This window comes from Cherax quadricarinatus, chromosome 7 (assembly GCF_038502225.1).
Source record: "Cherax quadricarinatus isolate ZL_2023a chromosome 7, ASM3850222v1, whole genome shotgun sequence".
Classification (NCBI taxonomy): domain Eukaryota; kingdom Metazoa; phylum Arthropoda; class Malacostraca; order Decapoda; family Parastacidae; genus Cherax; species Cherax quadricarinatus.
The window spans coordinates 37,387,793-37,415,246 of NC_091298.1; the positions used below are offsets into that span (position 1 = coordinate 37,387,793).

At 43.5% G+C, this 27,454-nt stretch overlaps 1 protein-coding gene across 1 annotated transcript in view; it reads right to left on the reverse strand.

The window, feature by feature from the left end:
* The window catches only part of LOC138852352 (uncharacterized), a 133,617-nt gene that overhangs the window by 62,459 nt on the left and 43,704 nt on the right, over nucleotides 1-27,454 (reverse strand). The window contains exons 2-3 of the mRNA XM_070082391.1: nucleotides 12,081-12,208; nucleotides 10,874-10,931 (exon numbers count right to left, since the gene is read on the reverse strand). Of these exons, the coding sequence (XP_069938492.1) occupies nucleotides 10,874-10,931; nucleotides 12,081-12,167 (145 nt within the window). The 5' untranslated portion in view covers nucleotides 12,168-12,208. The remainder of the gene's footprint in view (nucleotides 1-10,873; nucleotides 10,932-12,080; nucleotides 12,209-27,454) is intronic.

Below are 27,454 nucleotides of genomic sequence, written 5' to 3' on the forward strand. Positions count from 1 at the left end.
ATATCTTAGTTTTTGGATGCCTTATCTTCACGTTATGTTTTTGTTGGTAGTCATGTCTTATATTTTTGTGCACATATGTCATGTCCTAAGTGTTTGTGTGTTGGGTTTGTGTACATGTTATTTCATAATTAGTGGTCATCACGTCCAAGTGTTTATGTTTTAGTTTTTGGCCCCACATGTCTTAGAGTTTGGTGGTCATGTCTCATGTCTTAAATTTTTGGGTTCATGTGGTGCATTAGTTGGTTCTCATGTTATAATGTACATGTCATGGTTTTTGTGTATATGTATTATTTTTGTGTTCATAAGTGTTTATGTCTTAGATTTTGGTTGTCATGACTTAAGTGTATGTCTTAGTTTTTGTGTTCATGTTTTTTGTGCTTATATCTTAGTGTTTAGTGTTCATGTCTTAGTTTTGGTGATCTTGTCATAGTTTTTAGTGTTCATAGCATAAGTGTTCATGTCTTAGTTTTTGGCACAAATGTCTTAAATATTTGTATTCATGTCATGTCTTAGTGGTGATCATGTCCTAAGTGATTGTGCCTTAGTTTTTAGTGTTCATGTCTTGAGTGTTAATTTTTTGTGAACATGTCATAGATTTTGTTGCTCATGTTATAGTTCTTAGTGATTATTGTCTTAAGTGTGCATGTCTTAGTTAATGTGTTCCTGTTTTTGTGTTCATGTCACAGTGTTTAGTGTTCATATCTTAGTTTTGGAGCTCATGTCATTGTTTTTTAGTGTTCATGCCTTAAGTGTTCATGTCTTAGTTTTTGACATGCATGTCTTAGATATTGGTGTTCACGTCACATCTTAGTTGGTGGTGATCACGTCTAACTGTTTGTACGGTAGTTTCTAGTGTTCATGTCAGTGATTTTGGTGTGTCATAATTTTTAGTGATTATGTCTTAGCTGCATATGTTTTAGCTTTTGTGTTCATGTTTATGTGATCATGTCATAGTGTTCATGCCATAGATGAATATGTCATGTCTTGGATGTGTTCGCATAGTAGCTATGGTGTTCATGGTTTTTTAGTGTTCATGTCTTAGTGTTCCTGTTTTAGGTTTTGGTGTTCATGTCTTAGTTTTGGTGATCATGTCCTAGGTATACATGTCTTAGCTTTTGTGTTTATGTTTTCTTGTGCTCATGTCATAAGTATATGTTGTCGTCTTTCGTATTATGTTGTAAAGACTGGTGAATGAGTGAGTTAATACTCACTCATTCACCAGTGAGTAGTTTGGTGGGTGAGGTGTAATTTCAGTTAATGAAATGTATGATTGAGAATGTAGTTTGATTGTTCACTTAGAGATGTGTAGAGTTCATTGTATAGTTAAAAATGCAATCTGTTGGGGGTAGTGTTTCTGAGAGAGAGTTGTGACGGAGATATTAATGAAAATAATACTACAGAAATGTGATTAAGAAAAGGGTGTGATGATTTTGAGCCAGGTGTAATATATGTGAATGTGAGAGAATGTTCTTAACTCAAGATGGAGTTAGATGATAGTGTGGTAACAGCAGATTTTAGGTGTTCTTGAAATCGAGGAGCAGCAGTTGGGTGAACTGTGTCTTATGATGAAGTTGTTTTGAAGAGTTGTGGATAAATGAGTGTTTAAGTGCATAAATTGCAGGAGTATAGCTGTGAATAGCGGTGCTTGAGACCTTGTGTGTGTGTGTGTTCACCTATTTGCTAACCTATTTGTGGTTGCAGGGGTCAAGTCATAGCTCCTGGTCCTGCCTCTTCAATGATTGCTACTAGGTCCTCTCTCTCCTTGCTTCATGAGCTTTATCAAACATTGCCTCTACTACATCACTTTCCAGGCTATTCCACTGCCTGACAACTTTTTCACAGAAGAAATACTTCCTAACATCCCTTTGACGCATCTGAGTCTTCAACTTCCAACTGTGACCCATTGTTTCTGTGTCCCATCTCTGGAACATCCCGTCTTTGTCCACCTCGTCTATTCTGCACAGTATTTTATATGTCGTTATCATGTCTTCCCTGATCCTCCTGTCCTCCAGTCTTGTCAGGCCAATTTGCCTTAACCTTTCTTCTTAGGACAATCCCTTTATCTCTGGGACTAGTCTTGTTGCAAACCTTTTCACTTTCTTTAATTTCTTGACGTGCTTGACCAGGTGTGGATTCCAAACTGGTGGTGCATACTCCAGTATGAGCCTGATGTATATGGTGTACAAAGTCTTGAACGATTCTTTACTTAGGTATCGGAATGCTATCCTTAGGTTTGCCAGACGCCCGTACGCTGCAGCAGTTATCTGACTGATGTGTGCCTCAGGAGATGTGTTCGGTATTATTACACTCACCCACGCGTGCCCTAAGTACACTATGGAGGAGGAGCTTGGACATGGGTGAAATTCCACAGTTATTTAAAACAACGGATATAGCCCCACTCCATAAAGGTGGCAGCAAAGCATTAGCTAAGAACTATAGACCAATACCTCTGACGTTCCACATCATAAAAATCTTTGAAAGAGTGCTAAGAAGCAGGATTGAAAATCACCTGGATTCCCAAAATCTGCACAATCCAGAGCAACATGGGTTCAGGGCAGGTCGCTCATGCCTCTCACAACTACTGGATCACTATGATATGGCCTTGGATGCACTGGAAGAAAATAAGAATGCAGATGTAATATACACAGACTTTGCAAAAGCATTTGACAAATGCGATCATGGTGTAATAGCCCATAAAATACGTGCTGAAGGAATTACTGGGAAAGTGGGGAGATGGATCTTCAACTTCCTAACAAATCGAACACAAAGAGTAGTGGTCAACAGAGCTAAATCGGAGGCTGCCATAGTGAAGAGCTCTGTTCCACAAGGCACAGTATTCGCCCCCATCTTATTCCTCATCCTCATATCAGACATAGACAGATATGTACACCACAGCACCGTATCTCCCTTTGCTGATGACACTAGGATCTGCATGAGGCTGTCATCTGCTGAGGACACGGTTAACCTCCAAGAAGATATAAACAAAGTTTTCCAGTGGGCAACGGTAAACAATATGATGTTCAATGAGGACAAATTCCAACTACTCCGTTTTGAAAAACTGGAGGAGATAATAACTAGAACAGAGTATACTACAGACTCTGGCCATACAATAGAGAGGAAAAATAATGTAAGGGACCTGGGAGTAGTAATGTCTGAGGATCTCACTTTCAAGGATCACAACAGAGCCACGATCGCAAGTGCAAAGAAAATGATAGGATGGATAATGAGAACGTTCAAAACGAGAGATGCCAAGCCAATGATGATCCTTTTCAAATCGCTTGTTCTCTCTAGGTTGGAATACTGCTGTACATTAACATTTCCATTCAAAGCAGGTGAAATTGCAGATCTAGAGAGTGTACAGAGATCCTTTACTGCACGTATAAGTTCTGTCAAGCACCTTAACTACTGGAAACGCTTGGAAGCACTTGACTTGTGCTTGTTGGAACGCAGAGGGAGAGATATATCATAATCTACACATGGAAAATTATGGAAGGAGTGGTCCCAAATCTGCACACAGAAATCACTTCCTACGAAAGTAAAAGACTGAGCAGGCGATGCAAAATGCAACCAATTAAAAGTAGGGGCGCCATTGGTACACTAAGAGAAAACACCATAAGTGTCCGGGGCCCAAGACTGTTCAACAGCCTCTCATCAAGCATTAGGGGAATTGCCAATAAGCCCCTGGCTGCCTTCAAGAGAGAGAGCTGAACAGATACCTAAAGTCAGTGCCGGATCAGCCGGGCTGTGGCATGTACGTTGGACTGCGTGCGGCCAGCAGTAACAGCCTGGTTGATCAGGCCCTGATCCGCCGGGAGGCCTGGTCATGGACTGGGCCGCGGGGGCGTTGATCCCCGGAATAACCTCCAGGTAACCACCCGAAGAACTTTTTCCTTGAGTGAGGTTCACAGTCTTTGGCTACCTAGACTATATTATGTCTGCGGTCTTCTTTGCCCTTCCCCGCTCTTCATGACTTTGCATATGACAGGATTAAATTCAAGGAGCCAGTTAGTGGACCAGGCTTGTAGCCTGTCCAGGTCTCTTTGAAGTCCTGCTTGATTCTCAACCGATTTGATTCTCCTCATTAACTTAAATATCATCTACAAATAAGGACACTTCTGAATCTATCCCTTCCGTTATGCCATTCACATATACCAAAATTATTATTATTATTATAATCAAAAAGAAGCGCTAAGCCACAAGGACTATACAGCACATATACCAAAAACAGCACAGGTTCTAGGACTGATCCCTGTGGAATCCCGTTTGTCACAGGTGCCCACTCTGACACCTCGTCACGTACCATGGCTCGTTGTTGTTTCCCTGTCAGGTATCCTCTGATCCATTGCAGTGCTTTTCCTGTTGTGTGTGCCTGATCCTCTAGCTTTTGCATTAGCCTCTTGTGAGGAACTGTGTCGAAGGCCTTCTTGTAGTCCAAGAAAATGCAGTCTCTCCACCCCTCCCTCTCTTGTCTTACTTCTGTCACCTTGTCATAAAACTCCAGTAGGTTTGTGACAGGATTTTCCTTCCCTGAAACCATGCTGGTTGTCGTTTATAAGCTTGTTTCTTTCCAGGTGTTGCACCACTCTTCTCCTGATGATCTTCTCCATGACTGCATACTATACACGTTAGTGGCACAGGTCTGTAGTTTAATACCTCGTTTCTGTCTCTTTTTATTTTTTTTTAAATTGGGACTACATTTGCCATCTTCCATACCTCAGGTAGTTGCCCAATTTCAGTGGATGTGTTGAAGATCTTTGTTAGTGGCACTCACAACATCTCTGCTCTCTCTCTAAGAATCCATGGGGAGATGTTGTCTGGTCCCACTGCCTTTGAGGTATCAAGCTCACATAGCAGCTTGATCACCTCCTCCTCGGTTATGTGTACCTCATCCAGCACTTGTTTGTTTACCTCCTTGTTCTTAATTTCTGGTGTCCTTCCTGTCTCCACTGTAAATACTTCCTAAAATCTCATGTTGAGCTCTTCACATACCTCTTGGTCATTTCTTGTGAACACCCCGCCATCCTTCCTCAGCCCGATTACCTGGTCCTTGATTTTTGTTTTCCTCCTGATGTGGCTATACAACAGTTTCAGGTCAGACTTGCTATCGATGCTATGTCATTCTCGTATTGTCACTGAGCCTCCCTTTTTATCTGTGCATATTCGTTTCTGGCTCTTTGGCTGATCTCTTTATTTTCCTGGGTCCTTTGTCTTCTGAACTTTCTCCATTCTCTAGCACACCTAGTTTTTGCCTCCCTACACATCTGGGTGAACCAAGGAATCGTTCTGGTCTTCCCATTATTTCTGTTTCACTTGGGAACAAAGCTCTCCTCTGCCTCCATGCATTTTGTTGTCACATAGTCCATCACTTCTTTTACTGATTTTCCTGACAGCTCTCTCTCCCACTAAACGTCTTGCAGAAAGTTCCTCATGTCTTTGTAGTACCCTCTTTTGTAGTTTGGGTTTTCCCGTCCTACTCCTGCTACTCTCACCACTTGTAAGTATGCAAGTAAGTAAGTTTGTTCAGGTATAAACAAATACTGTTACATAGATTATCATACATAGCAGCATATGTGTAAAGTACCTAGGATAACCCAAAAAAGTCAGACAGAGTGACTTGTTTCCATTGGGGTCCTTGTAGCTCAACTATGTAATCAAAGCACAGAACCACATGATCACTAGCTCCAGGGGCCTTTCATACATGATATCCTCTATTTCCGAACTACTCAAGGTGAATACAAGGTCCAGTCTTGCTGGACCATCCTCACCTCTCTCTGGTAGTGTCTCTAACATGTTGATGCATGAGGTTTTCCAGTACCACATCCATCATCTTGGCTTTCAGTGTTTCGGAACCCCCATGGGGCTCTAGGTTTACCCAGCCAATCTCCTTGTGATTGAAATCACCCATATCTAGTAACTTTGTTCCCCCCATATGAGCTCTTCTGGCCACCTCAGCTAGTGTGCCAATCATTGCTCTGTTGCTCTCGTGGTATTCTTCTCTTGGCCTCCTGCAGTTCTGTGGCTGGTTGCACATTACTGCAATTACCTCCTGATGGCCCTCAGACTGGACTGTTCCTACTAAGCAGTCCCTTTTGCACATTCCATCCATTTTTTCCATTTCCTCAAATCCTCACTGGTTTTTAATGAGGAGTGCAACTCCTCCTCCCACTCTACTCACTCTATCTTTCCTGAGGATTTGATATCCATGTGGAAAGATTGCATCTGTTATCATCCTGGTGAGTCTCGTTTCTATGAGTGCTATTATATCTGGGGATGTCTCCTTGATTCTTTCATGTCACTCCTCACACTTATTTGTTATTCCGTCTGCATTTGTATACCAAACCTTCAACTTCTTTTCTAAAACTGTGTTCTGGGGGGGTATGTTGGGGTTAGGGAAGTGGGAAATCTAATAAGGAACTAAAGGTGGTTCCTGTGACGGTGGAGTTTGTAATGAGGTGGGTAGGGACACTGGATATGGCATGTGAGTTTTACATTAGAACATTTGGTTGCATTGGGGTTGTTCTGTTTGGGGGGTTTCTGTAGGTGGTTTCACAACCACCTACAGTCGCATTTGATCTTCCTCTTGAGTCTGGGTTCTCCTGTCCGTCTCTATCATCGCCTCTCTTTCCTCCTTTCATCTTTATGCTATCTCTTTCAGTTTCTACCTTTCTTCTCATGTTCTGTCACAGTCGAGGTACACCTTCTGGTATGCTGCCATGTCCCTTAGTCTTGCTTTCTCCTGCAGGATCCTGTATGTGTGTCTGTGTGTATGTGTGTATGTGTGTGTGTGCATACTCACCTAATTGTACTCACCCAATTGTGGTTGCAGGGGTCGAGACTCAGCTCCTGGCCCTGCCTCTTCACTGATCGCTACTAGGTCCTCTCTCTCTCTGCTTCCAGAGCTTTGCCATACCTCATCTTAAACCTATGTATGGTTCCTGCCTCCACTACATCACTTGCTAGGCTATTACACTTCCTGACGACTCTATGACTCGACTCGACTGACTCGACTGAGTCTTCAGCTTCCAATTGTGATCCCTTGTTTCTGAGTCGCCTCTCTGGAACATCCTGTCTCTGTCTACCTTATCTATTCCATGCAGTATTTTGTATGCCATTATCATGTATCCCCTGACCCTCCTGTCCTCCTATGTCGTCAGTCCAATTTCCCTCAACCTTTCTATGTAGGACATACCCCTGAGCTCCGGAACTAGCCTTGTTGCAAACCTTTGCACTTTCTCTAATTTCTTGACGTGTTTGACCAGGTGTGGGTCCCAAACTGGTGCTGCATACTCCAGTATGGGCCTGATGTACACAGTGTACAGTGATCTGAACGATTCCTTACTAAGGTATCTCAGGTTTTCCAGGCGCCTGTATGCTGCAGCAGTTATCTGGTTGATGTGTGCCTCCGGAGACATGCTCGGTGTTATGGTCACCCCAAGATCTTTCTCCTTGAGCGAGGTTTGCAGTCTTTGGCCACCTAGTCTATACTCTGTCTGCGGTCTTCTTTGCCCTTCTCCGATCTCCATGACTTTGCATTTGGCAGGGTTGAATTCAAGAAGCCAGTTGCTGGACCACGTGTCCAGGCTGTCCAGGTCTCTTTGAAGTTCTGCCTGGTCCTCATATGATTTAATTCTCCTCATTAACTTCACATCATCTGCGAAGAGGGACACATCTGAGTCTATCCCTTCCGTTATGTCATTCACATATACCAGAAATAGCACTGATTTTAGGACCGACCCCTGTGGGACCCCGCTCGTCACAGGTGCCCACTGTGATACCTCATCCAGTACCATGACTCGTTTTTGCCTCCCTGCCAGATATTCTCTGATCCATTGCAGTGTGCATATCGTCCAGCACTTGTTGGTCTATTCCATGTTGGTGTCCCCCTCTGTCCTGTCTTCCCAGAATCCTTCCTGTCTCTGCTGTGAATACTTCCTTAAATCTCATGTTGAGCTCCTCGCATACCTCTTGATCGTTTCTTGTGAGTTCCCCACCTTCTTTCCTCAGCCTGATCACCTGGTCCTTGACTGTCGTCTTTCTCCTAATGTGGCTAAACAGCAGTTTCGGGTTAGACTTGGCTTTCGGTGCTATGTTATTTTCGTACTGTCGCTGGGCCTCCGTCCTTATCTGTGCTTATTCGTTTCTGGCTCTTTGACTGATCTTGTTTTTTCTGGGTCCTTTGCCTTCTATACCTCTTCCATTATCTAATGCACTTAATTTTTACCTCCCTGCACCTTTGGGTAAACGAATGGCTTGCTTTGGTCTTCCCATTGTTTCTTTTGCCCTTGGGAACAAAGCTTTCCTCTGCCTACTTGCATTTTGTTGTTACAGATTCCATCATTTCATTTACTGTCTTTCCTACCATTTCTCTGTCCCACTGCACCTCCCACAGGAAGTTCCTCATACCTGTGTAGTCCCCCTTTTATAGTTTGGCTTTTCCCATTTGACTCCTGTTACCCTCTCCACCTGTAACTCTACTATCTAATCAAAACTCAGGACTACATGGTTACTAGCTCCGAGGGGCCTCTCATATGCTATGTCATCAATGTCGGAGCTACTCAGGGTGAACACAAGGTCCAGTCTTGCTGGTTCATCCTCCCCTCTCTCTTTGGTAGTGTCCCTGATGTGTTGATGCATGAGGTTTTCCAGTACCACATCCATCATCCATCATAGTCGAAGCTAGACGGTGTTTCCCCCACACCCTGGAGCACCAGGCTTATTCAAAGATATTTCATCAAATCCTGCCGCATGCAGTGAACAACGACAGAGATTTGTTAATTATTTCGTATTGTTAAGCATTTCAAAATCTCTTCCGTTGTTCACTGCAGGTGGCAGAATTTGATGAAATAACTATGAACAAGCCACTAATCAATGTAAAGATTTACAATCCAAACGATTTTTGCATGAATAAGTCTCAAAAGTCCATCAATGTATGGCAAATTTCTTACATTACCCTAACTCCAACAGACCTTGAGAAAGCCATTGACAACATTCCCATGCACTCAACTCCAGGCACAGACTCGTGGAACTCTGTTGTCATTAAGAACTGCAATAAACCCTTTATGCGTGCCCTAAGTATGTTATGGAGCAGGATCTTGGACATGGATGAAATTCCGCAGTCACTAAAAACAACGGATATTGTCCCACTCCATAAAGGTGGCCGCAAAGCATTAGCTAAGAACTGTAGACCAATATCTCTAACGTCCCACATCATAAAAATTTGTGAAACAGTCCATGGCAACTTGGGTTCAGGGCAGGTCGCTCCTGCCTCTCACAACTACTGGATCACTATGATATGGCCTTGGATGCACTGGAAGAAAATCAGAATGCAGATGTAATATACACAGACTTTGCAAAAACTTTTGACGTAATAGCGCACAGAATGCGTGCTAAAGGAATAACTAGCAAACTTGGGAGATGGATCTTCCACTTTCTAACCAATCGAACACAAAGAGTAGTGGTAAATAGAGTTAAATCGGAAGCTGCTTAGGAAAAACTCTGTTCCACAAGGCACAGTACTCGCCCCCATCCTGTTCCTAATCCTAATATCAGACATAGACAGAGATGTAATCCACAGCACCGTGTCATCTTTTGCAGACGATACTAGGATCTGCATGAGACTGTCAGTTCTTGATGACAAGGTTAACCTCAAAGAAGATATAAACAAAGTTTTCCAATGGGCAACGGAAAACATTATGATGTTCAATGAAGACAAATTCCAACTACTCCGTTATGGAAAACTGGAGAAGGTAATAACTAGAACTGAGTATACTACATACTCTGATCATACAAAGAGCGAAAAATGTTGTGAGGGACCTGGGAGTGATAATGTCTGAGGATCTCACTTTCAAGGATCACAACAGTGCCACGATCACAACTGCGAAGAAAATAATAGGATGGATAATGAGAACGCTCAAAACATGATCACTTATTCTCTCTAGGCTGGAATACTTCTGCATATGAACATCTCCATTCAAAACAGGTGAAATTGCAGATCTAGAGGATGTACAGAGAACCTTTACTGCACATATAAGTTCCATCAGATACCTTCACTATTGGGAACGCTTAGAAGCACTTGACTTATACTTGCTGAAAGGCAGGCGAAAGAGATATATCATAATCTACACTTGGAAAATCTTAGAAGGAATGATCCCTAATCTGCACACACAATTCACTCCCTACGAAAACAAAAGACTGGGCAGCCGGTGCAAAATACCCTCAATGAAACATAGGAGCGCCACTGGTTCAGTAAGACAAAAAACAGTAAGTGTCTGGAACCCAAGACTGTTCAACAGCCTCCCACCATGCATAAGGGAAATTACCAATAGACCCTTGACTCCCTTCAAGAGAGAGCTGGACAAATGCTTAAAGTTGGTGCCGGATCAGCCGGGCTGCGGTTCGTACGTTGGATTACGTGGGGCCAGCAATAACAGCCTGGTTCATGATGCCCTGATCCACCGGAAGGCCTGGTCGTGGACCTGGCCGCGAGGGTGTTGATCCCCGGAATACCCTCCAGGTAGATTCCAGGCAGGTAGCCTGGTGCTCCAGGGTATTTATTTCATGGGAGAGGGTTAAAGCCATGGAGATTATATAAGTTATAATCAAGCTATAATTGCTAAACTCGTAAAAGTAATACATTACATGGCAAGCTTATATCAATCTATACGTCTTCATACAGTATATGTGAACTCGAACGCCGGCGTTTGCGATCTGGAGTTTGTATAATCCCGTCAATCGAGAGTTTGCGGCATTTCTTATAACGTATTAATGTAACCAACTCAATTATCTATATTACTGACAAACCTTTTATTATTAATCTTAATTGATATTACAACATTAAAAAAGTCTCTTAAGATTATTTAGCATGACTACCTACTGTGAGGAGTGAGAGCAATAGCTGTAATCAGGAGCCCAGCTACCACCACTAGCGTCACCTGAAAAAGAAGATGCAGTAGTAGGAGAGAATAACACTTTTCAGGCAGACTCAGGCATACAAGACCAACTGCAACAAAATAAATCTGCCGAAAATTTTATCATTTTCAATGAAAATTGTTTCATAAAATCTTAATCCGAGATTCAAAAGCAGAGCTTCATATATGTTAATGCAAGTAATGTCCACTGGGCGAACATCGGATATACAATAAAACCTCATACCAGGTAATTTTAGTAAGAGCTCCTAGTGTAGTCAGAGTTTTAACAATCATGTGTACTCAGATATAGATCTTGTTCACCTAAGCAATATCAGTCCATCGGCTAGAGTGTAAAGTTAGCACATGATAAACCTAGAATTCCAATTTTGCCTCTTACTGAAAAAAAGTTACATTTGTTAAAAAATTCAGAAAGAAGAGCAATATAAGAACACACAGACTGATGTGAGAAAATGGCTTTTTAAAACACTTTCCATTTGCACCATACTGATGATCGTCTGCTAACATTATCCATGAATAGAGTCTTAGTGTACTCTTCACACTGCAATGATAAAGTGAAGAATTCCTACTCATTGGACCTCGCAATCAACTCTCGCCAATTCCCTGATTTTTTTTTTTTTTTTGCTAATTATCATAGTGTAACGTGTTTTGAATTTTTCACAAAACTCATTTATCAGTCTCACTTAACGTTTCTCAAATTAACGTTATATAACTTATCATAACTTTACTAAACCTATAAATACCTGATGGAGTGTGAACAAGATAACATTTATAAAAGGTATTCGGGGAAACCGGTATGCTGGACTTGAGTCCTGGAGGTGGGATATTTAATGTCTGCACACACTGAAGGAAGGGTGGGAATCTTACTTTCATTACATTTATCAAAGAAATACATGCATTTCGAGAAGTCAAATTGATTTTCTCTAATTTATTTTAATAATGAATTTACATACGGTTTTTTAGCACAACCATTACCAAGTGACAAGTAAGGTAATTAGCCACTCATCAGGTGATAGGTAAGTTATAAGAAGAAACTTAGCTGGTAATGAGTTGGATAGATAGTCACTCAGTATGTGACAGGTAAGATATAGAAAGCGACTCAATAGGTAATTAACTATTCAACAGATGACTGATCAGGTATATAAAGCAACTCACCAACTCAAAAGAGGTAATAATTAAAATTGCGGTTCTGGGAGTACAGCAACACCTGCAGCGTGAACACATTTCTCTAAGTTGATCCATCTCTCAGCCGTGGGACACCTCTTGCGCCAGATCACTACGAACTGTAGACAGAAATTAGCTATTACTAACAAGATCTTTCCTCATACATGAAAATATACACAAGTCACCCCATACCATCCTACGTGTACCTGGTGGACTTTAAAACGCAGGTCATGGTGTCGTACGCCGGGCAGAGGCCAGTGGTCAGTGGTCAGTCGTCACGTGAGGTCACAGACCCTGAGCTGCTTTGGGGATTAGTGTGGACGGTTACAAAGCATGGCTTGCTTCTGCAGTGTTTTAAAAATTGAGGTTGGAGAGTTGAAGGAGGAGGTCTTGCTTCTCCAGGAGGAGATTAGGAGGCTGAAGGTCCACCTCAATGGGTCTGGGAGAGAGTGTGAGGTGGCTGGAGTTGTGGGGAATGAGGCTTCTAGCAGCGAGGTGCAGTCTGTCTCTCGCTGTGAGGAGGCTGTAGTTGGGGAGGCAGCAACGGCTACCAGCAGTGAGGTGCAGCCCAGCACCTGCTACAAGTGGCGAGTAGTTCACAGTAATGGAAGGCGCATCAGAGTAAGGAAAGTTAAGAGTGAAGATCTGAAGGTAGGAAATCGCTTCTCTGTTCTTCAGGATGAATGTACTTCAGTGGCCAGTGAAGGTAAGGGTACTACTGCCCCTGCTAATGGAGGTAAGCGCATTCTTGTGGTTGGTGACTCTCAGGTAAGATACATTGACCGTGCTTTTTGTAATAGGAATAAGAAGATGAGAGATAGAGTGTGCTTCCCTGGAGCTGGTGTTGGGGACATTGTCAACAGGCTGGATAATATCATGTCAGGTAATGGGAGCAAGCCCATTATCTGTCTCAGTGCTGGTGGAAATGATATTGGGAAGGGTAGGAGAGAAGAGCTGCTAGATAAGTACAGGTCAGCTATAGATTTCATTAAGTCTAAGGGAGGGATCCCAATCATATGTAGCATCTTGCCTAGAAGGGGAGTAGGAAATGAATGGTTGTCTAGGGCAATTGGTGTAAATTGCTGGCTAGACAGATACTGCAAGGAACTTGCAATCCCATTCATTGACAACTGGAACAACTTTTATGGCAAACATGATATGTATGCAAGGGATGGGGTACATCTCTCTGGGGCTGGGGTGGTAGCACTTGCAGACTCGATTGAGAAGGCCATTGGTGAAATGCCTATGATTTTAAACTGATGGAAGATAGAGGTATGGGTGTGTGTGGGAAACAAGCAGGTTGCAACACTTGGGTTGGAAACAGTAAATGTATAAAAGGCATTCAGCATGAAGTTATAAATAAAGACAATAGATCAGGTCAGCAAACAAAGGGGGACAGCAGAGGGCAGCAAGGGACTAGCTCCCTTAAGGTTTACTATACTAATAGCAGGAGTGTAAGAAATAAGATAGATGAGCTAAGATTAATTGCAAGTGCAGGAAACATAGATATTATTGCTATAACAGAGACCTGGCTCAATCTGAAAGATAGAGAGATGCCCTCTGAATGTCACATACAAGGCTATAAATTATTCCACACTGACAGGGTCAACAGGAAAGGTGGTGGAGTAGCGATGTATGTCAGAGACAATTTAAATTGTTGTGTTAGACAAGATATTAAATTAGAAGCGTCAGCCACTGAATCTGTTTGGTTACAGCTTCTCGAGGGCCGAGAAAAACTGATTTTGGGTGTGATTTACAGGGCCCCAAATCTTGATAGGGAGTGCAGTAAACTTCTATGGGACGAAATTCGTAAGGCATCTACATACGAAAATGTTGTGCTAATGGGAGATTTCAACTATAGACAGATTGACTGGAGCAATTTGACAGGAAATTTAGAGTCAGGTGACTTTCTTGATACGATCCAGGATTGTTTTTTAAAACAGTTTGTGACAGAGCCAACTAGGGGAAATAACCTCCTTGACTTGGTTCTTGCCAGTAGGGAAACACTAATTAATAATCTTGAGGTTAATGATGAGCTTGGGGAAAGTGATCACAAATCACTCAGTTTTAATATATCATGGATTTCCCCTAATAATGGCAATCAAGTCTCCGTCCCTGACTTTCGCTTGGCTGATTTCATAGGACTGAAAAATTACTTAGGTGGGCTGAACTGGAATGACCTGACTAAGGGTCAGGTAGGTGGTGATGGTTGCCGATATGATGCTTTCCAGGGCATAGTTCTAGCTGCTCAGTCAAATTATGTTCCAAATAGGGAAATCAGATCAAACAAAAATGATCCTAAATGGATGAACAATAGATTAAAATATCTGATTGGTCAAAAGAGAGGCATATATAGGCAAATCAAAAGAGGAGAGGGACAATTAAGAAATCGATATATTCAGTTAAAGAGTGAAATAAAAAAGGGAATTAGAAAAGCAAAAAGAGATTATGAGGTTAAAGTTGCAAGAGAATCGAAGACTAACCCAAAAGGATTCTTTCAGGTTTACAGAAGTAAGATCAGGGACAAGATAGGCCCACTCAAAAGTTCCTCGGGTCAGCTCACTGACAGTGATAAGGAAATGTGTAGAATTTTTAACACATACTTCCTCTCAGTTTTTACACAGGAGGATACCAGCGATATTCCAGTAATGATAAATTATGTAGAACAGGACGATAATAAACTGTGCACTATTAGGGTCACAAGTGACATGGTCCTTAGGCAAATAGATAAATTAAAACCTAACAAATCCCCAGGCCCTGATGAACTGTATGCAAGGGTTCTAAAGGAATGTAAAGAGGAGCTTAGCACACCTTTGGCTAATCTTTTCAACATATCACTACAAACTGGCATGGTGCCAGATAAGTGGAAAATGGCAAATGTGATACCTATTTTCAAAACAGGTGACAGGTCCTTAGCTTCGAACTATAGACCAATAAGCCTAACCTCCATAGTGGGAAAATTTATGGAATCAATAATTGCCGAGGCAGTTCGTAGCCACCTTGAAAAGCATAAATTAATCAACGAATCTCAGCATGGTTTTACAAAGGGGCGTTCCTGCCTTACGAATTTATTAACTTTTTTCACTAAGGTATTTGAGGAGGTAGATCATGGTAATGAATATGATATTGTGTATATGGACTTCAGTAAGGCTTTTGACAGGGTCCCACATCAGAGACTATTGAGGAAAATTAAAGCACATGGAATAGGAGGAGAAATTTTTTCCTGGATAGAGGCATGGTTGACAAATAGGCAGCAGAGAGTTTGCATAAATGGGGAGAAATCAGAGTGGGGGAGTGTCACGAGCGGTGTTCCGCAGGGGTCAGTGTTGGGCCCCCTGCTGTTCACAATCTACATAAACGACATAGATGAGGGCATAAAGAGCGACATCGGCAAGTTTGCCGATGACACCAAAATAGGCCGTCGAATTCATTCTGACGAGGACATTCGAGCACTCCAGGAAGATTTGAATAGACTGATGCAGTGGTCGGAGAAGTGGCAGATGCAGTTTAATATAGACAAATGCAAAGTTCTAAATGTTGGACAGGACAATAACCATGCCACATATAAACTAAATAATGTAGATCTTAATATTACGGATTGCGAAAAAGATTTAGGAGTTCTGGTTAGCAGTAATCTGAAACCAAGACAACAGTGCATAAGTGTTCGCAATAAAGCTAATAGAATCCTTGGCTTCATATCAAGAAGCATAAATAATAGGAGTCCTCAGGTTGTTCTTCAACTCTATACATCCTTGGTTAGGCCTCATTTAGATTATGCTGCACAGTTTTGGTCACCTTATTACAGAATGGATATAAATTCTCTGGAAAATGTACAAAGGAGGATGACAAAGTTGATCCCATGTATCAGAAACCTTCCCTATGAGGATAGACTAAGGGCCCTGAATCTGCACTCTCTAGAAAGACGTAGAATTAGGGGGGATATGATTGAGGTGTATAAATGGAAGACAGGAATAAATAAAGGGGATGTAAATAGTGTGCTGAAAATATCTAGCCTATACAGGACTCGCAGCAATGGTTTTAAGTTGGAAAAATTCAGATTCAGGAAGGATATAGGAAAGTACTGGTTTGGTAATAGAGTTGTGGATGAGTGGAACAAACTCCCAAGTACCGTTATAGAGGCCAGAACGTTGTGTAGCTTTAAAAATAGGTTGGATAAATACATGAGTGGATGTGGGTGGGTGTGAGTTAGACCTGATAGCTTGTGCTACCAGGTCGGTTGCCGTGTTCCTCCCTTAAGTCAATGTGACCTGACCTGACTAGGTTGGGTGCATTGGCTTAAGCCGGTAGGAGACTTGGACCTGCCTCGCATGGGCCAGTAGGCCTTCTGCAGTGTTCCTTCGTTCTTATGTTCTTATGTTCTTATGTGCCGCCTATGTGGGGCTTACGATCACATGGCAGCTGCGTGTGGGAAGCAGCAACGGGCACATGGCCAGGCAGAAGACGCACCTGTTCCAGTGAGGGAGGTGGCCGTTGAAACACAACGGCGCAGTGGAGGGTATGCTTCGTCTGTGGAGCGAGGTGGTGGAGGAGACACCTGTTGAGTCGGGAGAGGGAATGGCCCTTGAAAAGTTAAGGCGTCACCAAACTTTAGCACCTGAACTTCTTTATTTTTCGTTCGATTTCTTTCATTTTTTTTGTACGTAAAGAAGCACCTTTCCATTGTAATGTGACCAAGTTTCAATAAGATAGTTCAAAAAACAACTGAGGAAAAAATTATTTACTAATAATCATACATATTGCAAGGTACCGTCGATGTGGGACTTGGAGAAGCTGTTTTGGCATTATCTACGCATAGAACAATGCTAAACACTATTTATCATGTTTAGCTTTACTGTAATTTATCCTATCTTCATTCTTAAAAAAAATAAAGTTTGTATGGTTTTGACATTCAGCCAAATATCTGACTTTTGCCCTCACAAAAATCAAAAACAAATTATGATATCTCAAAAAGATAAACATCATTTTGTAAAATAATCTTTCCTTTATGTTGTCTGTGAATTTCATTGTATTCCTGCTATTACTAACGACAGTATAGCAATATATATCTGAATAACCTACTTCCGAGATAATCCGCGAAACAGCCGGCCCACCGATTTTTTTTTTTTTCCGAGAAAATAGCATTTTTCTCAGGTTTATGCTGCATTACGAGTATATATCATAGTTACCCATGTCCGTTTTCTTTAATATAAGGACCCTGGATGTAAAAGAAGGAGAATGGAAGCCCATCCCTAACTATGAGAATCTTATATTCCCGTGGGAACGCTCGAGGAATATGCCATATATAATTCATTCTGGAGTATTTACCATATTTCTTTGTTATTTATATTGTTTATTATGTCATTTTAGATCAATTGTGATAGATAAATAAGCCCTAGAAGCTATAATAGCGTTACATTGAAGCATATTCCCCGGCCATCCCGAGACTGGAATTTTCCATGACGTCAGCAAAATTTTTCCCAGGAGGTTCCTGGTTGGCTGTAAGTCTAAGTGTAAGTCCCACCCACTGTATTATGATGTCAAATCGTCAATTAAGATAAGATAAGATTTCGTTCGGATTTTTAACCCCGGAGGGTTAGCCACCCAGGATAACCCAAGAAAGTCAGTGCGTCATCGAGGACTGTCTAACTTATTTCCATTGGGGTCCTTAATCTTGTCCCCCAGGATGCGACCCACACCAGTCGACTAACACCCAGGTACCTATTTGCTGCTAGGTGAACAGGACAACAGGTGTAAGGAAACGTGTCGAAATGTTTCCACCCGCCGGGAATCGAACCCGGGCCCTCCGTGTGTGAAGCGGGAACTTTAGCCACCAGGCCACCGGGCCACCAATTATTATCTTAGAAAGAATAATACAATAAATACACGAAAAAAATCGGAAAAAAAATGAAAATTGACGACAGGTGAGCAGACCTGCCGCGAGTGGTGACGTCACCCTAGGTGTTTTAAATAAATAACAATGATTCTTGTACCATTGTGTTGCCAGAGAGTTAAGCTATTTTTCTGTATGATTAACTCAATTTGTGAAGTTTTCGACAAAATTTTTTGCTCGCGCTGAGCTCGCTCTGTAACATGCCCCGAGACTTTACAGGCGGCAAGTGATGAGGCGCAGTTATGGGCGGAGGTGCTGGCGCTCAAGGAGGAACTACTTACGGTTACCTGGAGGTTATTCCGGGGATCAACGCCCCCGCGGCCCGGTCCATGACCAGGCCTCCCGATGGATCAGGGCCTGATAAACTAGGCTGTTACTGCTGGCCGCACGCAGTCCAACGTACGAGCCACAGCCCGGCTGATCCGGCACTGACTTTAGGTATCTGTCCAGCTCTCTCTTGAAGGCAGCCAGGGGTTTATTGGCAATTCCCCTAATGCTTGATGGGAGGCTGTTGAACAGTTTTGGGCCCCGGACACTTATGGTGTTTTCCCTTAGTGTACCAATGGCGCCCCTACTTTTTATTGGGGGCATTTTGCATCGCCTGCCCAGTCTTTTACTTTCGTAGGGAGTGATTTCTGTGTGCAGATTTGAGACCATTCCTTCCAAGATTTTCCAAGTGTAGATTATGATATATCTCTCCCTCCTGCGTTCCAACGAGTACAAGTCAAGTGCTTCCAAGCGTTCCCAGTAGTTAAGGTGCTTGACAGAACTTATACGTGCAGTAAAGGATCTCTGTACACTCTCTAGATCTGCGATTTCACCTGCTTTGAATGGAGATGTTAATGTACAGCAGTATTCCAGCCTAGAGAGAACAAGTGATTTGAAAAGGATCATCATGGGCTTGGACGGTGTTGCAAACCTTGTCACAGCCTGCAGAGGAGGCAGGGAAGGAAACTTTAAGCCGGCCTCAGGTGTATGAGAGTAAACGGGAATGGATTGTACAACAGCGTAAAGAGAGAGAGTGGTTTAGGATGTTTTTGTATAAATGTAAGATGGATATCGTATTCCTACAAGAACACAATTTCCAAAATGGTCGAGTGTTGGAGGTGGAAAGGTATCAGGTGGTGGCACTGCCATCTGCTCCTTTAAAAGGAAGAGTGGGTGTCTTGATCTATGAGGCGAGTCCATTTCTTTTGCAGAGAAGTAAGGGAGGTGGAGGGGGGAGGGTCTTGTGTGTGGATGGATGGTGGATAGGAGAGAAAGTGTCTTTTGTCTGTGTGTGCTCAGGCAAAAAGTGATGTGCATGTGAAGATGAATTTTGTGTGCGAGGACCTAGTAGGTGGGGACTGGAACTGCGTCATCAGAAGGGTTACCTGGAGGTTATCTAGAGGTTATTCCGGGGATCAACGCCTACGCGGCCCGGTCCATGACCAGGCCTCCCGATGGATCAGGGCCTGATCAACTAGGCTGTTACTGCTGGCCGCACGCAGTCCAACGTACGAGCCACAGCCCGGCTGATCCGGCACTGACTTTAGGTATCTGTCCAGCTCTCTCTTGAAGGCAGCCAGGGGTTTATTGGCAATTCCCCTAATGCTTGATGGGAGGCTGTTGAACAGTCTTGGGCCCCGGACACTTATGGTGTTTTCCCTTAGTGTACCAATGGCGCCCCTACTTTTTATTGGGGGCATTTTGCATCGTCTGCCTAGTCTTTTACTTTCGTAGGGAGTGATTTCTGAGTGCAGATTTGGGACCATTCCTTCCAAGATTTTCCAAGTGTAGATTATGATATATATCTCCCTCCTGCGTTCCAACGAGTACAAGTCAAGTACTTCCAAGCGTTCCCAGTAGTTAAGGTGCTTGACAGAACTTATACGTGCAGTAAAGGATCTCTGTACACTCTCTAGATCTGCGATTTCACCTGCTTTGAATGGAGATGTTAATGTACAGCAGTATTCCACCTAGAGAGAACAAGTGATTTGAAAAGGACCATCATTGGCTTGACATCTCTCGTTTTGAACGTTATCATTATCCATCCTATCATTTTCTTTGCACGTGCGATCGTGGCACTGTTGTGATCCTTGAAAGTGAGATCCTCAGACATTACTACTCCCAGGTCCCTTACATTATTTTTCCGCTCTATTGCATGGCCAGAGTCTGTAGTATACTCTGTTCTAGTTATTATCTCCTCCAGATTTCCATAACGGAGTAGTTGGAATTTGTCCTCATTGAACATCATATTGTTTACCGTTGCCCACTGAAAAACTTTGTTTATATCTTCTTGGAGGTTAACCGCGTCCTCAGCAGATGACAGCCTCATGCAGATCCTAGTATCATCCGCAAAGGATGATACGGTGCTGTGATGTATGTCTCTGTCTATGTCTGATATGAGGATAAGGAATAAGATGGGGCGAGTACTGTGCCTTGTGGAACAGAGCTCTTCACTATGGCAGCCTCCGATTTAACTCTGTTGACCACTACTCTTTGTGTTCGATTTGTTAGGAAGTTGAAGATCCATCTGGCCCACTTTCCCAATTATTCCTTTAGCACGTATTTTATGGGCTATTACACCATGATCGCATTTGTCAAATGCTTTTGCAAAGTCTGTGTATATTACATCTGCATTCTGATTTTCTTCCAGTGCATCCAAGGCCATGTCATAGTGATCCAGTAGTTGTGAGAGGCAAGAGCGACCTGCCCTTAACCCATGTTGCCCTGGATTGTGCAGATTTTGGGAATCCAGGTGATTTTCAATCCTGCTTCTTAGCACTCTTTCAAAGATTTTTATAATGTGGGACGTCAGAGCTATTGGTCTATAGTTCTTAGCTAATGCTTTGCTGCCACCTTTATGGAGTGGGGCTATATCCGTTGTTTTAAGTGACTGTGGAATTTCACCCATGTCCAAGCTCCTCCTCCATAGTGTACTTAGGGCACACGAGAGGGGTTTCTTGCAGTTCTTAATGAAAACAGAGTTCCACGAGTCTGGGCCCGGGGCTGAGTGCATGGGCATGTTGTCAATGGCTTTTTCGAAATCTATCGGAGTTAGGGTAATGTCGGAAATCTGGCATACATTTATGGAGTTTTGAGGCTCATTCATGAAGAAATCATTTTGGCCGTCGATCCTCAGACCGATTAGTGGTTCACTAAACACAGAGTCATACTGGGATTTCAATATTTCGCACATTTCCTTGTTGTCATCTGTGTAAGTCCCATCCTGTCTGAGTAAGGGCCCGATACTAGATGTGGTATTTGCCTTGTTTATGGCATATGAAAAGAAATATTTTGAATTTCTCTCAATTTCACTAATAGCTTTAAGCTCCTCCTGTCTCTCCTGGTTCCTGTAAGAGTCATTTAACTTAAGTTCGATAGTTTCCACTTCCCTGGTCAGCGCCTCCTTTCGTGAATCAGATATTCTAGCACTCCTGAGGAGCTCAGTGACTCTTCGTCGCCTTCTGTAGAGGGAGTGTCTTTCTCCAGTTTACTCCTGCTCTTCTTCTTCCTTATGGGAATATGCCTAGGACATGCTTCAGCTGCCAGGAAGTTGATCCTTTCAAGGCACTGGTTTGGAGCCATGTCATTTAAGACATCTTCCCAACATGTTTTGTTTAGGACATGGTTTACCTGGTCCCAGTTGATGTTCTTGTTGTTGAAGTTATATTTTGTGAAGACACCTTCACAGGTACATGCATTCTGCTGATCAGGACCCCTATGCATGTACCTCTGGACTTTGATTAGGTTGTGATCGGAATTTGTTGTTTTTGATATTCTTATGTCTCTTATCAGGTCCTCATTATTTGTGAAGATAAGGTCAAGTGTGTTTTCTAGTCTTGTTGGCTCCACTATCTGCTGGCTTAAGGTGTGTTTTTCGCAGAGACTTAGTAGCTCATGTGTGTGTGACCTTTCATCTGTGCTACCTCTGGGGATTGTTTCAGCTACAATCTTCCATTTTGTATGCCTTAGGTTGAAATCACCAAGCAGTAAGATGTTTGGGGATGGAGCTGGAAGGTTTTGCAAACAGTAATCAATTTTCAGTAGCTGTTCCTTGAACTGTTGTGAGGTTGCATCTGGTGGCTTATATGCAACCACAATGACCAGGTTTTGGTTCTCGATCTTTATTGATAGAACTTCAACTACCTCATTTGTGGTGTTCAGCAACTCCATGCAGATGAGGGACTCTTTGATATACACGCCAACCCCCCCTTGTTTCCTGTTCTTTCTGTCGCATCTAAAAAGATTGTAACCACTTATCCATATTTCACTGTCAAAGTGATCTTTTGTGTGAGTCTCTGTGAAGGCTGCAAACATTGCATTAGACTCCTCTAGAAGTCCACTGATAAAAGGTATTTTGTTGGTGGTGGATGGCTTAAGGCCCTGTATATTAGCAAATATGAATGAGGTTGTATTCTGTGTTTGTTGGAGGGATTTTGTTATTGGCATCAGTAGTTGTAATTCTGGAGGGCCATGGGTGGCCACTGGCTCCGCCTCCAGTCCAACAAGGCTCCAAGGTAGTGGACTATTTTTGTTATTTTCTTCCTTTTCTTTTTCCATTTCCTGCCACTAAAAAATCACCTGGAGTTGGGTTGTCGTAGCTGCTATTGTTTGTCTTGTGGGATCTGTGCTTCCTGGTCCCTTTTAGATGGTATGCAGGGCAGTCGATGTTGTAACACTGCTTCTGGAGGACCGAGGAGTGACATTTTTGGGTGAAAGAAAGTACAGGAAGAAGAACGACACACTCCTTTAGACAGGAGGTCGCTACATTTTTTGGGATGCTCAAAGCTGCATGTCCCATTTTTTTTCCTGATATTCCATGCTTACAGATGCCCCAAGCATAATATTTGCACAAATTCACCTTTGGTTGAGAATTGTTGGGAGGTGTGTTGTCAATTTCTGCAGGTTCTGGGACTGCACTATAATCCTCAGTATCCAAGCCAGGGCCACCCAGTCCTGGATTCCATCTACTTTCCCCAGCAGAAGAAGAAGAAGGAGGAGACTCATCTCCAACATCTGTACTGTGGGCCACGGTCTTGTGCAATGATGGTTGTATATTTATGGTTTTAGTGGTGGTTATGGTAGGGTCCCTAGCAGAGTCTGGGCTGGCAGTAAGGCTGGAGGCTGGGTCTGAGTCAGCACTGGGGCTGGGGGCTGAGCCTGGGCCAGCAGCTGGGCCTGGGCCAGCGGCTGCGCCTGGGCCAGCACCAGCACTGTGGGTATTAGTGCTATGACTGGGGGATGGGTCTGGCTTAGCACTATGTGGGTGACTAGATAGTTTCGAGTCATCTGTTGTGGTATGGGCATTCTGCATTTTTTTATACACTATCTGGAACCCAAGGGGCGGGGCATGTGTCGTAGGTCTTAAGTGACCTTTTAAGGGATATACATTCAAGGGATGCTTTTGGGGGATCATGGGAGGTGGAGCATACATTTGGATGGTGAAGTTATGCAGCTAGGTTAGGTAGACTGTATCTCTCACAAAGAGTCATTATCGAGTCTTTTCACACTGTGGAGGTGGCATATTCGGATCATCGGGCGGTGGTGGTGGTGGTGGCGGAGGTGGGGTGGGAGTCTCAGGCGGGAAGATATAGGAATTACTGGAAGCTGAACATGAGCGTGCTAGCTGACAAAGAGGGGTTGGAGGGATTTGCAGCAGTGGGAGCAGCTCAGTGTGGAAGGGAGGGGGGTGGATGATGTGGTGAAATGGTGGGATGGTGTGGCAAAAGAAAGGACTAGGCAATATTATGTGTGGGAAGGGAAGTGAATAAATCACTTGAGGTATGGTCTTACCAACTATTTGAAGGACAGGTTCAACGGTTGTTATGCATAGGGGGCAGTGGTAGGAACTTATCCTGTGGAAGACATTGATGCCGTGAAGGGGAGAATACACGAGTTACAGTATTAGAGGTTTATGGCAGTAAGGGTGCAGGCGGGGGTGAAAGAGGTGTTATGCATCAACATGCATGTTGCACAGACAGAAACAGCAGCAGCAGGCCACTGCTGTCCCATGCTTAGAAGTCCATGCATCGGTGGGAGGTTATCATGAGGGTCAGGTGTTACAGGCCACGAAAGGTATGAGTGCATATGCAGATAAGTGGTATGGGGAGTATTGGTAAAGTTGTGGGGTAGTTGGGGTGGTTTTAGAGCAGGTGCGTGGGTGTGTGACATGCAATCTGAGAAGCAGTAATAGAGAAGAGTTGGGCGGGGGCATTACATAGGAGGAAATATGGAGGGCATTAAGTGAGATGCAGAAGGGGAAAGCACCAGGCATCGATGCAAGTTTTATCTACAGCATTGGGAGCTGCTGAGGGGCTTTTTGGTCCAGTTGATGAATTCCATAAAAACGGCAGTGGTGGTGTTGATCCCGAAGGGGAAGCAGCAGAATACCCTCCGGGACTACAACGCCATTTTGTTGCTGTGTGTGGATTATAAGTTGTTGGCGAAGGTATAGGGAAATAGGTTTAAATGTATCGTGGGGAGGGTGGTATCTGAGAATCAATTTGGGTTGCCAGGTAGGTCTATGGTTGTGGGGCATGGGATCCTAATGGGATTCGTGGAATCAAGGGGGGCGGGTGGGTGGGGTTGTTGGTCTTGGATTGGTAGGGGGTACATGATAGTGTGGAAATGGGAGCATTGAGCACTATACTCAGTCGACAGGGTTTTAGTGATGAAGTTGTGAGGTGGGTTAAAGCGTTGTACCGGGGTGTAAGGGTGAGGGTGCAGATCAATGGATGCTTAGGGGAGGCGGTTGCCATGGGATGGGATCTTAGGCGGGGGTGTCTAATGTCACAACTATTGGTTGCATGTGTCCAGGACCCTTTTACCGAATGGTGGAGGAATGCATATGCACAGGGGGAGGGGTAGGAGAAGGGAGGGTTTGACCTGGTTTGGTCGGATGATGACAACTGTCCTGGTGTGGGAGGGAATGAGGCTGGGGCATTAGAGGAAGCTGTGAAATTGTTCAGGGGTGTTATAGGTATGAAAGTGAATTTGGAGAAGTCAGTGGTCATGGGGTTGTGGGCTTGGGTGGGGAGGGTTGAGTGGGGATGTAACATCGTGCAACGGCAGCCGGGACTTTGAAAATACGTATGTGGTGTTATCTATGCGGATGACCTGGGTGCCGCAAGAAAGGACAATTCGAATAAGTTGGTGGACAGGATCCAGGGTCGCCTAGGAGCATTGCGACCATGCCACCTGACCCTCGTGCAAAGAGTTATTGTGATTAATGTTTTATTGTATAGTAAGGTGTGGTATGTGGTGACCATGTTCCCATTATCCAGGATGGCAATTACAAGAATTCTTAGGGGGGGTGTTCAAATTCTTGTGGATGTGATTCGCTATGGAGGGAAGTTGTAACATTACCAGTGCATCAGGGAGGGTTGGGGCTGCTGGACATGAAATGGAGAGTTAAATGTGTTTAACAAGAGGGAGGTGTTGTGTAAGGGATTGTGTGTGGGATGGCTGGGTAGGGTACATGACTGGCTGAGACAGTTGTATGGTGGAGAGGAGTTGCAGGAGTGTGAGACTGTATTGTGTGCTTTGGTGTTAGCTAGGGAATCGGGGAAAGTCAGAATAGGTGTTTTGTGTAGGCTGCTTGTGGGTAGGGTTGTTGCACCAGTGGAGGGAATTTTCCTCATGCATGTGTTGGGAAATATATGGGGCTGCTTTAGTAAGTTGAGGTTAAGACCCAGGGCACGTAAGGTAACGTATCATTTTCTGCATGGTATTTTGCTGTCATTAGTGGTCCTCTGGAATAGAAGGGTCATAGAGGGTGGGGTGGCATCTGTGAAGGGGAGGAGACAGCCTATCATGAAGTATATATTTGCGAGGGATTGGGGGGCATAAGAGGTTGGTTGAGCACGGTGATTACAAGGGTAGTGGGAAAGGAGTGTCGGTTCTGCGAGCACTTAGTCTTGATGTGGGAGGGATGGAAGCGCGTGTCACTAGGGCTTTGGCATACATCATTGTCGATTATGTATATATTTTGTGGGGAATGAGGAGGCAGGGGGTTTGGGACGTGAGGTGGCGGGTTTTAGCGGCTACGTTCTACCTCACGTTGTGTTGTAATAGGGAAATTTATGGGAAGAGGTGGGGGCGGCTTTTTCGGAGGGACACATAGAGCTAACATTAGGGATTTTATTTGATCTGTAAAAACTGAATGAGGGTGCATGGGTGTGTCTGTTTCCGCATATGTGGGAGGGGATGTCAGGGGTTGCAACGGGTTCGCCTCCTGGGGTATGTGTGGGGTTATGTGTGGGTGGGCGTGTGGGAGGCGTGAACGTGAGAGCAAGGTAGTCTCGGGTGAGTGTGGTCTGAGAGTTGAACATTGTTCAGAGAGATGCTGTTCTCTATCACTTGTATTTAATGTGTACGGCATTATTGTTTGAATGGGTAATGTCATTGTGTATCTTAATGTCTTCATCTGTTTGTTAGTATATGCTTGCTGCATGTTTGTTCTGCGTGTTTTGTACTGCCTAATGTGTGTTCTGTTTTATTGATTTCATAGAGAAGGTCAAGAGAGGCCTAAGCTTGCTACCATCTGCAGCTCATAAGACTGCCATCCCCACGAGCCCCTTTGAGGCGGGGTAGATGGCAGACCAGAGGCCTAGCTTCTCCCTACGAGCCCCGTGAGGGCGGGGAATGTGGCTAGGCCTGGGGACGCTTGGTCCCAAAGATGAGGAGGTACTATACCTCCTCCCATGGGAGACTTAAGTCTCAAGACACTCCCCAGATAGGGAGCCAAGGCCGGGTCACCACTACTTGGAAAAGACCCGGGCCGGGAGAATACCGGCAAAAAAAAAAAAAAAATTGATTTCATATGTACATAATGTGTGGTTGGTGTTAATGTGTTATTAAAAAAATTGAAACCTTATCTACAATGAGGTTACATTGCCTTTGTTGGCAAATAAAGGAGAGGTGTGCTCAGATGAATTACAGCAGTTGGATATGCTGAATGTTGAAGACAGAGTAAAACAATTGAAGCTAAATCATGTTTATAAAATTGCTCACAAACAGCGTCCAGAATATCTTGCTGCCAATTTTGTCAAGGCTGGGAACCAAAGTAATCATAGTGCTAGGGGGAGAGAGCACAACTTTGTAGTACCCACAGTCAGTGGCCAGGCTTCAAACACCTTTTATTGTACAGCAATAAAAAAATGGAACAGACTTCCCGCACATGTCAAAGCCAGTCATAGCATGAACCAGTTCAAGAAGAGTGCCAAAAGGTGTCTGATGAATGTAGCTACAGAAAGGGAGGGGAATTATTTTTTATTTTTTAGCTAACACACGTGTAATTTTGCCTAATTCCTAGTAATGACCCTCGTATTGCAGATAGTCTTAATGGCCCTCGTGTAGTAGACAGTCTTTTTAGTATGATAATAAGATGTTATCTCCATTATAGAATAATAATAAGATATTATAACCTTTATATTTTAATAATAAGGTAATAGGACCCCAATGGAAATAAGTCCCTCTGTCTGACTTTCTT